General features: G+C 38.8%; 1 protein-coding gene across 1 annotated transcript in view; it reads left to right on the top strand.

Annotated features, from left to right (window-relative positions):
• The window catches only part of tmeff2a (transmembrane protein with EGF-like and two follistatin-like domains 2a), a 145185-nt gene that overhangs the window by 108521 nt on the left and 24543 nt on the right, over positions 1–12121 (top strand). Inside the window, exon 5 of the mRNA XM_054787072.1 lies at positions 4145–4241. Coding sequence (XP_054643047.1) covers positions 4145–4241 — 97 coding nt within the window. The remainder of the gene's footprint in view (positions 1–4144; positions 4242–12121) is intronic.

Here is a 12121-nt window from a genome sequence, read left to right as displayed (position 1 = left end):
GCTCTACTTAGAACCTCTTTAGGATCCAACTGTGAAAAATGGAAATTCTTGCAATTTTTCAACTGATCTTAAAATTTTGATAAGCAGTGTACATTATTATGATATCCATGCTTCATCTGTATTTTTTTTGTTCATTCAAATTAACGGTAATGGTTTAATTCATCTTGAACATGCACACAAATTACAGTGGAGCTCATCACATAACACAATTCCCAATTCTGCATGTCCAAGAATGAGGAGGAAGAAGCCACGCTTATTTAATCCCACCCCTCATCAGTTTCACATCAGTTGCATTACATTTGTTTAATGTACAAGCAACTTTATCATGGTAAGATATTGATAATAGCTGATGAAATAGTTGACAAAGACTCAGTTTGATGGTGAGTGAGTACAGACAATGTACCCACCGAAAATAAAGAGTTTGTAGTCAGTGCAAGACTGGTTAGATATAGCATTGTACGTGCACAGTGGTTCGGGTGTCTTCTTCCTTGTACTTTGTAAACATCAACTGCTTGTACTGTTTCTTGAAATCGCTCATTTTAGTACATTGTTTGGGTTTCTTACTTAATCCGTTCCACAACTCGATTCCACATACAGAAATGCTGGTGGTTTTTAGTGTAGTCCGTGCATATGATTTAAGATTGTGCCCATGGTTAAAATGTTTGTCAGGATGATATAGATTGTCTCTGCTGAACTGATATGGTATTTTCTCAACCAGATTAATTTAAACTATCATAATTTTCATTGGCCTTCAAAAAACATGATCTTGTTCTTGGAATTCACTTGTGCTGTCTCTGTAGAATACAATCAATCAGTCACATCGAAGCACATATCTTCCATCCCATAAAATCATTAAAGGCTGACATTAATAAAACATCTATGGTGTACAGTTTGCAATTGATAACATTTTAGAATGCTTAACAATTGAAATCTGTAAAGACAAATCCGTTGGCACACTCCAGATTCCACAGTGTCTTGGCTATAAATAATTGTGTTTGTTGCATATTCATAGCTTCATTTGTTGTCTTCCTATGGTCCCCTATTTTTTCATATTCTGGATTATGGTATCAGGAATTATTCCATTATCTTTGATATTTTGTACAACGTGTTGGAAACTTGTCCTGAATTTTTTTTTCCCAAGCGCTCTGACCATTTTTTGTGGAGTAATATGCACGAATGCCGAAAATGGTCCTATCTCGCAATATTAAAGGATCCTTTAAAAAACTTCCTGGATCCAGACGGTGATCAGGATCACCCCTAAAATTTAATCAGTTCTTCCATATCCCATCTCTGACATTTCTTGAAATTTTCGTCCAAACCCATTCAGAAATTTTCAAGTTATTTTGAACACAAACAAACAGATAAATGCCGGCTAAAACATACCCAATAAGGTAATAATAACCTTGAAAGAAGGTTAATATTGTTAACTTTTCTTTCTTGCATGATGTGTGTACACATTTTTGGATCTGCAAGACAAAGTATTTTGGTGTTCTATGCAGCAGCAACAAATAAAATGCAAAAAATCCAGACTGGAAGAAGCATAACACAAAGTAAAAGAAATGAAACTGTCTTTGACCTTTGAATTACAAGTCAAAGCCAACTTAAGCTGTTGGCATAAAATCAGGTCACAGCTCTCCACCAGAGTGCTCCCTCATTCATCCTGCGTATGTCACAGGGGATCACAAGAAATAAGAGAAGTTTCAAAAGGGAAAATGAAAGAGGCGACAAGGGAGCAATGCGTGGCGGTGGCGATGTGGGTGTCTGTGCATGTGTGTGTGCGTGTGTGAGATTAAATACATGACATGCCAAGTTCCACCTCTTCACTATCTTTTCTGGAGTTGTCCTCATGGGCCCCTTTGTGTTTAAAAATAGAACTTGTCTGAGGAAAGGGCCGCAAGGAAGGCGTACAGAGACTGGCAGAACCCTCTTTGGTAGAAGAATGAAATTTCAGATCATCCAAATTGCCTTTTTTTCACCCTCCCTCATAGGCGTGATATGCGCTGGCAGAGTCCCTAAGCCACTGTAAGCCTGATGCCAGTCCTCACACCGCCACTCACAGTGTGAGAACATCAGCAAGATGGAATAAAAGAGGGAGTCCAAGAAGATCAGCGGGGATTTGAGAGTGATAGGAGAGTCCGGCAAGGAGAGTTGCGTATCGTAGGAGTGGCGGAAGGGCTCAGAGAGAATGGATGAAGGAGATATACTTGATACCTAACTCTTTGATGGGAGTGCATTGAGAACAAACGTGAATCTGTTGCTGTAGTGCTGATTTTTCATTAAAAATGACTCATGGATTTCTAAGCTTTTTTTTAAGACCAAAAGATACATGTAAATAGGTATCACTCAGTAGTTCTTTGTTCTTTTTCTCAATGTTAATTAGGAACTTTGGGCTGCACGGTGGTAGAATGGTTACCATGTTGGCCTCGCAGTCAGGATGTCGAGGGTTCGGTATAGAAAATAGACCTTTTTGGGGTAGTAAAATTTGACATTTGGGAAAGGTAAACGTTCACCCTCGCGAGTCAAACAAAACTGTTTGTCAAACAATGCACAGGAAAGTAGGGAAAGTATGGAATTTTATTTTTACCTTTCCAAGTCTGGAAAAGTATGGAAAATGGAAGTATGCAAAATATGTAACCACTGTTTTGTTTTCTAAAAGATAAAATATGAATAACTAAAAAAAAGAAATAGATTGACCTGTTTTTCTAAGGCACTTGCTTGGGCAGCTAGGAAGTTTGTGTGAGAGCACATAGTCGGCGACGCATCCCGGAAAACATTTGGGAAAATTGACTTTGTTGAATGGCCAGCTCTCTGCTCTTACTTTCGTCCAACCCTTTGTATGAGCTACACTACATTGCTAGAATCTATTATATTATCTATAAATGATATGCTGACATAATGGCATACGTATTCCGAATACTGAAAACAAACAATTAATTTATTTACATTACAATAGGGCTGCAACTAACAATTATTTTCTTAGTCGATTAATCGAAAGCTTGTTGTTTTGATTAATTGAGTAATCGGTTAGGCCCTAGATGGACCAAATCAACATGAACCAAATACAAATAGTTTGGTCTGCAACATATGAGGAAAAAAGGCAAAAATATCAAATCACTGTTTTCCAAAGTCAAAGCTGACGTGTGTGGATATTTTCTTTTGCCTAAAACACAAAGATAATCGGTCTGCCTTCATGGATGACTAAGGAAATTAAAACATTTGAGATGCTGAGATCAGAAGATAGTTATATTTTTATATAAAAAAAATTATTGAATACCAAAATAGTTTTTGATTAATTGGATCGATTAATCATTGATTAAGTGTTGCAACTCTAATATATATCTATTTACTGAGTCTGGAAAAAGTATGGTATTTTGAAATGTCATGGATGCATTCTGTGAAGCTGTGAATTGCCATTTGATCTGTTCAACATTTTATGGAAATGCAATTAATCTATTTCAAGGCTCTATTAGAGTAATACAACATGTAGATAACATAACATTAAAAGGTTTTTAGGGTTATCATCATCTCGTATACTCTTGTCAAAGGGTATCTACATAAAAAAGCAGAGTATAACAGAAATCCATCCATCCAACCTTTTTCTATGCCGCTTATCCTAATTAGGATTAGTCGCGGAAGTATGCTGGAGCCTATCCCAGCTGACTTCGGGCGAGAGGCGGGGTACACCCTGGACTGGTCGCCAGCCAACTGCAGGGCACATATAGACAAACAATCATTCACACTCACATTCATACCTATGGACAATTTAGAGTCGCCAGTTAACCTAACATGCGTGTTTTTGGAATGTGGGAGGAAACCGGAGTACCCGGAGAAAACCCACGCGCGCACGGGGAGAACAAACTCCACACAGAGATGCCCAACGGAAATTCCCGATCTCCTGACTGTGTGGCCAACATGCTAACCACTCAACCGCCAGGCGGCCCGTATAACAGAAATAACACTGAAAAATACAGATTGCATTGTCTTGTCTCAACCATTTTCATTCAAGTTTAATATATTTGTTCATTTTGGGCCTGTGTTTTTCTCAAATTTTTAGATAGATTTGTTTGACTGTTGAACCATTGGGGTTCTAAGTTGATACTGACAGTTACACTACATATGTTGTCTTTATATGTCTTACTTTCAGGAGGAGAGGGTTCCGCAGAGGCAGGTCCGAAGGAAACATCCACATGTGACATTTGCCAGTTTGGGGCTGAGTGCGATGTGGACGCAGAGGATGTTTGGTAAGTTGATTTTAAAAAAAAACAAAAAAAACTTGGGTTTTGTGCTAAAAAGTGGACAGTAAATGGTTGGGAAAGGAAAAAAAATAAGGTAAACAAAAGGACGTTTCAAATCTATATTTGGTGTTGACATTGAATGAATAATCATCCTGTTCTGAAAGAACTGCTGTATAAGAATCCACAGTACAATTATCCCTCCTTTATCGCGGTTAATTGGCTACAGACTCAACCGCGATTAGTAAATTTAGGATTCCATATTTATAAAGAAAATACTTTTCATAGTTAGGTCATAGAAACCTGTTTACGACCTGCTAAATACAGTTTTTAACATTATTAGAACCCTCTAGACATGACATCATACACCTGGTGTGGGTCACGGCTGCAACAATAGCTCGTGTTCGGGATTATTGTGCCTGTTGTGAGGTCCCTGCAATAAAAGCCTGTTGTTCCGGCAATCAAGTTGTGTGTCTCACCGAACTTTGCAGTAACATTACTAACACCGAGTGACCAGTGTGGAATACTGCATATCATCATAACGTCTTTGAATGCGTATTCTCAGTGCCTTATATTTTTATTTTCGTGCATGAAGCCATTTTTATGCTTGAAAATGGCTAATTTAGGCAAAAAATATGTAACATTGATTTAAATAGGCATATTTTTCACTAATAATAGCCACGAAAACAGAATGATTTATTAATTGATATGTTTTTGAAAAACCGTGATAGAGTGAAGCCCTGAAATTCAAAGCGCGAAGCGACAAAGGATTACTGTATTCTCTTTGGGAGCCTCAATTGTTTGATGCAGTTGGCTATTGTTTTAAACACAACGAATCCAAAGGACACTGATAGGTCCAGCCCTACATAGCTGTTTCAGTTTGAAGAATGATGGATTTGTGTGACTAACATGCTGTATATTCAGTTACACAACTCAAGTTTATACACCCTTTAGCATTAAAACGATGTATTTGAAACATTTCTTTCACAGTCGGTGACCTACAGTTAAACAGCTCCACTTCCATCTTGCAATCCACCGATATTCCCTTTTGTTATTGTAATTGTAGTGTCTTTGAACACTAAGAGCTCAGATTAGAAATGTTCATTTTTCAGCACACTCTTGCCACTGAACATCTGCAGAGGTTTGGTGCACGGCTGACCATTTCATTTAACCTCAATTACTATTGTGGGGCACAGAGAGAAAGCAGAGCTTCACTTATTCTAGAAATCCAATTACCATCCTTACAGGACTTGCCAATGTCAGGCCAAAATGAATTTGGCTCACACAAAGAAAAGTAGTTCAGAGAGGATGTGACCATACATTTTTACAGTTTCTTGCAGATGATATGGGTGCCATTTATCAGCTCCTCCACACACATTAGCAAAAAACAACAATCCTAACAGCCTTGGGGCTGTAAATGCAAAACATGTGCTTCCAATGCTTAACTAGCTAGAAGTTCAACTTCAATACGTCGTAGCCAGTATAGCAATTGCATACAGCTTGAATGAATCATAATGATGCAGCAAAACAGATTTTATTTAAAAATCTGAATAAATAATGGAAAAATGGGGATAAATTCAAAAATAGTTTCTGAGTAAATGTTGTTAGACGCTAGTAGTATTCTCCATTTTCTCCAAATCCTCAAGAATATTTCTGGTAAATACTGAGAGAGATAATTGCAACCCATGAGCCAGTAATTTTCATCAGAAGGCATCCAGCCACCGGTGTGGATAAAGAATCATCTTGATTAAAATGACAGGGTCTTCCAATCAGACAGCAGCTGATTTCAATCAAACAAGGTGCCAGTTAATCATTCGAGTGGAGAGCAATAAATGTAATCACAAAACAGGCAAAGCTGCACCAACAGCTTTATGTATTATTCTTGTTTTTCCTGAATGAATTACAGCAATTAACAATTGTACACGGTTTGTGCCACATGCCTGCGTAGCAAAATACATGCGCAATCAAACTACCCTGAGAAAGCAACTGTGTCGTCATGTGATCATTAGTCAGGTGCGTGTTACATGATGAGTAAATAAACACTGACATGATTTGCTGGGGAAAAATATTTAATACACTGGCTTCTTGAAAATATTACCTACGCTGTGGTACTCATTGAAAAAAAATATGCACAAAATAAACAGTTTACTTTTCCTGATGCATATCAGTTAACCCCATATATGGTTACTATAAAAAAAACAAATATTTCATCCCCATCCATTTGTCTACCAATTGCAATTCCTAAAAGGTGGCGCACACCATGCAGTCTCCGTATCCGAATCACAGGAGGCAACAATAGAGATGTTAAAAAAATGGAATGAGCATATGAAAAGGATCACGGACGCGTGGAAAGAGAGCCTGGTAAAAAAAAAAAAAGGAAAGTGCTACATGCAGAGAAAGAGTCTGAAACAAAGAGAGACTGCAGATTGTAGACTTTGCACAAAGAAACTGAATAAAGATGTCAAACAACATTCCAGGTCAGATCAAAACAAAGAACACAGTAGATCCCTGCCTGTTCGGGGTTCCGCAGTTGCCCTTGCGCATATTCACTGATTTCTTGAAAGTACTTGAGATTTTCGGTGAGTGTGTTGAGAAAACTGTGTCCCCATTCAAGGTATTCAACTAATGTAATTGGTATTATGTAATTTCCAGCAAAACAACATATTTTTCCGCAGAATCTGCCTCATTGAATGCATCTATTACTGTCCAATCAGGTTTGAGAACAAGCAACAAATGTGTGGAATACATAAATCCTTATTGCTGTGTCAGCACTCTTTTTCTGTGACGATGTCTTGTCACACTGGTCTTATTTAATTTTAAAAATGAAACAAGATACGAAATGTATTGGTTGTGTTTGTCCAGTTTAATTGATTGTTACATTGTTCAAATGATATTTTATTTGGTAAACACCAAACAGTGCTTATGACTTCTAAGGACCCAAAAATTTCAAGTCTATGACTTTGACTTGAGAGTTGACTTAGGCTTGCATGTCTTTACTGGAGACTGAAATCCAGATTTGAGACTTACTCGAGACTTGCAAAACACTGACTTGCTCCCACCCCTGAAGGGCGCTGCCGCACGAGTCAATTCAGTCAACATTTTTCAGGTGCTTTGACAAAATGTGACATGTAACTGCATGTTTTGTAAGTCCAATACTGTATGCTTCTAATTGTTCCTTAATGTGTAAAACTGAATTAAATGTGTAGTGCAAATTAAGTGTAGAATGGATGAGATGGAGCAAAATACACAGATGAATGATGTGATCATGACTGGGGTTTGTATGGAACCTACAGTTTTATACCAAGGCAATTGAGAACAGGAGAACAAGGTGAAATGGATGTGGCTTCAATAGAGCAATGACCAGGAGAAGCCAAAGTAATTGTCATCAAAGACCTGGACAAAAAAGATCACATCAACTGGACTCTAAAGAACACATTTATCAACAACAACCCTAAAATACAAGGAACTGCTGAACAAGAATGTTAGAATGTTAAAACCTTTCACTAAATTGAACATAAACGACTGGAATGACAGAGTCGGACACTCATTTATTTTCCAACACTAGCAACACTTACTACATGGAAGAACAATAAAATAGAACCATCAAATCTGAGAACGAATGATCAATTATTCATTTCATCAGCAAAAAGTTGTGTCAATTCCAGTGACATCAAGCGATATTTGAGCCAATTTAACAAAGACTTAAAAGTAATGGCAATATCAGAAACCTGGATTGATGCTGAGAATGAAATTGATTTTTGGGCTGATGGAAAGAATGGAAAGAACAAGAGTGGATGAGGAGTGGCAACGTCGGTGGAGAAAAATCTGAACTCCAAAGTCATTCAAAATATGACCAATTGAAAATCAAACTCTATTAAAACAGGAATGTGCAAAAACCGAGGAACCGTTGCATTGATGTGCTAAAAGTATCTAGTGTAGTGCGTTCTAAACCAGATGTGGACCAAAATCACAAAACTCCACGGTACCTTGAGGGCTCTTCTCTCTATTTGACACTTTTCCACTTGTCAGAAGGTGGTACTAATACTCTGAGGTACTATTTTAACTGATTATCCAGGCTTCCAAGCGTGCCAAGTTGATACCATAAGGGTGACTGGCCACTCAAGTACGTTTAGAAACGACAATTCAAATCAATAGACACACGCCTTTTAAAAAAATAAAATTTCCTGCACAACACTTAAAGTTTTAAGCATATCAGTGGAGTAAAATCATGCAATGGACTGAGTTGAATAAGTGTTTCCATTCATTGCATTTGCATTTTTATATACATTGATTTAAATAAATGCTTATGCAAAGTACTTTTTAATTGTATTGCACAAGAGTGAGTATCTCCTCACTCACTAACTTCTGCCATGGAAAAGACCTCCAAAATTCCTTCAGTTTGGTAATTGAGGTTATTGTTTAGTTATTAATAGTAATACTTGGTGCCCCACGCATGTATATTGTTTATTTTGTGTTAAGAAGTGATGCTGAGACTCTTGGTCAGGATACAGCTGAGAGCACAGAAGGACAAGATAACATTGCTTTGATCTGTTTGTTATTCTTTTAAGATTTTCCCATTGGTGTTTTGATGTGGTCTCAGAAAATATATTTTTTTAGCTTCCCTCTTAGCAGAGAGCCTCACCATCCTTCCAAAACCTCTGAGTAGATCGCTCCACTCTGTGAGCCGGCCGTAAGCAAAATGACCAATTTACCCCTCAACGATCAATAGTGTGCCTCAAAAACCCATTTAGGTCCATTTGTGGTGTTAAACTGTAATTACTCTCAAAAACGCATGCTTTTAGGAGAGGACCAGATAGTGAGCTACAGTAAATGTATGGTGAGACTTTGGGAGCCTTTCTGAAAATAGAACAAGGGTGTTTTCAAAGCTGTGCCATTGCCGAATAAATGTTCATTAAAAGCCACAAACCCAATTAAATGTTACAAGAGCAGCAGGAAGCCTTCAACACACTGTTGACTTCAATAGCACTGTCCTTTGATATGGTGAATATTTGAGACAAATAATGCTATGCTCTGATATTTTGAGGTCAGTAGCTACGTACGGTGGCCTCAGCTGCTGTGTGTGTTTTTGTGTGTATGTGTGTAAAGTGGCTTTTACAGTCTGAAGCCAGCAGACAGTCTAGGGGGTTGGGAGTTGCTTTGATGGGAGTGAAATAATCGTAGGCAACTAATCAATACAACACATCCTGCTTAGACCGTATCCTCACAGACATGTCAGTCTCTCACTTGCTCTAACACAAACACACACACACACACACACAAACCGACGTGTACACACGTTCACACACACCACTAACTTTCATTTAGCACTTTGTATCTCCCCGCAGAATGTGTGAAGCAACAATTCATGCTACGTGAGAGACAGAAACTAGCATCGCCTCACGATACCAAGTGGTCGTGCATGTGTTTTGCACACTTGGATGTTTTGAAGTGTGTGTGCAAGGAGCATTAGGATGTGTTGACGCAATGCAGTCTAGCGGTATAGTGCCTATTGTGAGGAAAGTGAGAGTCCACATTAAAAATGTATGCAGCCCAGACATCAGCCACTGACCAACAGCGGCCTCTTGGGAAGAGAGGGATTCGGAAAATTTTTCTACAATGAGAGGTTTGAGGCGTCGTGTTTCACACCCACTCCTTCTTTCATTTAGATTTTTACGATAATGCAGACACACACTGAAATCCCCAAACCTGTCTTGGGGGTAATTTTAGAGAAATGAGTATCTCTTTTATACATGTTCATTATATATTCTTGACGCCATGACAACCGAGTTTATCTCCAGAGGATCTGGTGTAACTACTTCTGGAATATTTGCCTCCGTTTGTCTGCTCTTAAAGATTTTTGCACACACAAAACAAAGTAACACAGTGTGACTGTTCTAATACTGTGACATGATTTGAAGCATTATTACTAGGGGTGTAACCGTATGTGTATTCTTGGTCTGAATTTTCATTATATAACATTTGGTATGGTACAGAGTTCCTGTACCAGAGTGCCAATATCGGAAATTTTTGGTGTAAGGCTGATATAAACCAATATTGGGGGGTTTTTTTTGGCTGATTTCGGAACGATATCCGATATCAATATCGGATCGGGAAATCCTTACCCAGACCGCTGTTGCAGTGTGGATGAAAGGCTGAGAAGATAAAACACTTTACCATTTTGACTTAAAACATTTCTGTGTGTTCAGGCCCTTAGCCTTCTCGACAAAAATGCTAATCAGTTTTAGTCACATTTTAGTCATTTCAATGTTTGGTCAATTTAGTCGACAAAAAGTTTTAGTAAAAACAAGAAAGTAAGCAAAACAATAATGTTTTGATAGCTTATTAACCACATGACTGGTATCCACCCTATGCTTAAAGGGTCACTGACATGATTTTACAACTATAGTTCATGGCGGCAGCCATGACAAACTCGTCGCAGCATAGTGTCACTTCCGAAAGTGACATCGGCGGAGTAACACCTCTCAGCTACGCAAACATAGCGGTACACGAGACAGAGGATGTTTTCAGTCATTATAGTGAAGATGTGAGCGATGTGTCAATAGTTTTCGAGGACAAAAGAAGGGAGAAACATTTGGAGATGAAAGAACATGGACTTAAGCCTTAAGACATTGAGATGAAGATTGGTCACAAAACAGAGTGGTAAGTGTAAATTACTCTGGAGTTGCTTATCCTTCAATTATTGTTAAATCTGCTTATTAATGAGCGTCGTTATAGCCTGATTTATTTTGTATTTCGTCACAGTAGCAGCCGCTGCCCCCGCCCCCGCCCAGCACTGTAAATATATTGCTGTGAAAAGATATTTTTATAACATATATAATGCTTTGCAGCCTTGCCGCTATGGTGTGATAGTGTTTAGAATACAATATGAAAACAAAACATGACTTGATCTGTTCTGTGGCAACTTTGACGTAGTGGTCGTTCTTGTCTTTTTTACTTCCTGCGTAGCGACAGGTACTATTCTGCGGGCAGAATAGCATCCTTTTTCAAAATTTGCCAAAGCCAAATGCATCTTGTAAAGGTGTTCATTCAAAGCAGTCATCCGTGAAATGAACACTGCAAAAAAAAAAAAAAAAGAACTTGAGATGGGCTTTCATCTGTCTCTCATTCTCGGCACTTGCTTCATCCATTTTTGTCTTAAACCTTCCTCTTTTGGAAAAGAAAACAAACTTACGGTATCATTCAGATACTGTAAACATCCAGCAGCAACTCAACAGTTTGACACGACTACTGTTTTGATGAAAAATTTACCAAAGTCATCGAGCTACCTCGAGAAGCATTTGTCAGCTTCAGCTGAGAGGTTACTCTGCTTATGTCACTTCTGGAAATGACACGAGTTTGTCATGGTAGAGGGTGCAATCCACCTTTTCCAACCGAGAGCCATGGCCTCAGATTTGGAGGTGCTGAGTCTCAACCCAGTAAACTCTGAAGGTCACAGCCTGATGAGGCCATCAGGACCACTTTGTTTGCAAATAGCGGAGATGAGATCCTAAGGCCCCTGAAATGGACTCTCGATGCCTTGGGTGTGCCTAGAAATTTTTTCTATACCAATTATGAACATAATTGGTGACAAAGGGCAGCCTTGGTGGAGGCCAACATTCACCGGAAGCAGGATTGACTTACTGCTGGCAATGCGAACCAGGCTACTGCTCCGGTTGTACAAGGACCGAGTCATTGGGACGAAAATCACATTGCACCTCCTCTAGCCGAGGTTCAACTAACGGTCGTACCCTTCTCCTCCAGCACACTGGTATAGACTTTCCCAGGGAGGTTGAGGAGTGTGATCCCGCTATAGTTGGAACACACCCTCCGGTCACCGTTCTTGAAAAGGGGGACCACCACCCCGGTCTGCTAATCCAGAGGTACTGTTC

This window comes from Dunckerocampus dactyliophorus, chromosome 9 (genome assembly GCF_027744805.1).
Source record: "Dunckerocampus dactyliophorus isolate RoL2022-P2 chromosome 9, RoL_Ddac_1.1, whole genome shotgun sequence".
Lineage (NCBI taxonomy): Eukaryota > Metazoa > Chordata > Actinopteri > Syngnathiformes > Syngnathidae > Dunckerocampus > Dunckerocampus dactyliophorus.
The sequence above is the reverse complement of the archived record's forward strand: the minus strand, read 5'-3'. Positions and strand labels throughout refer to the sequence as shown.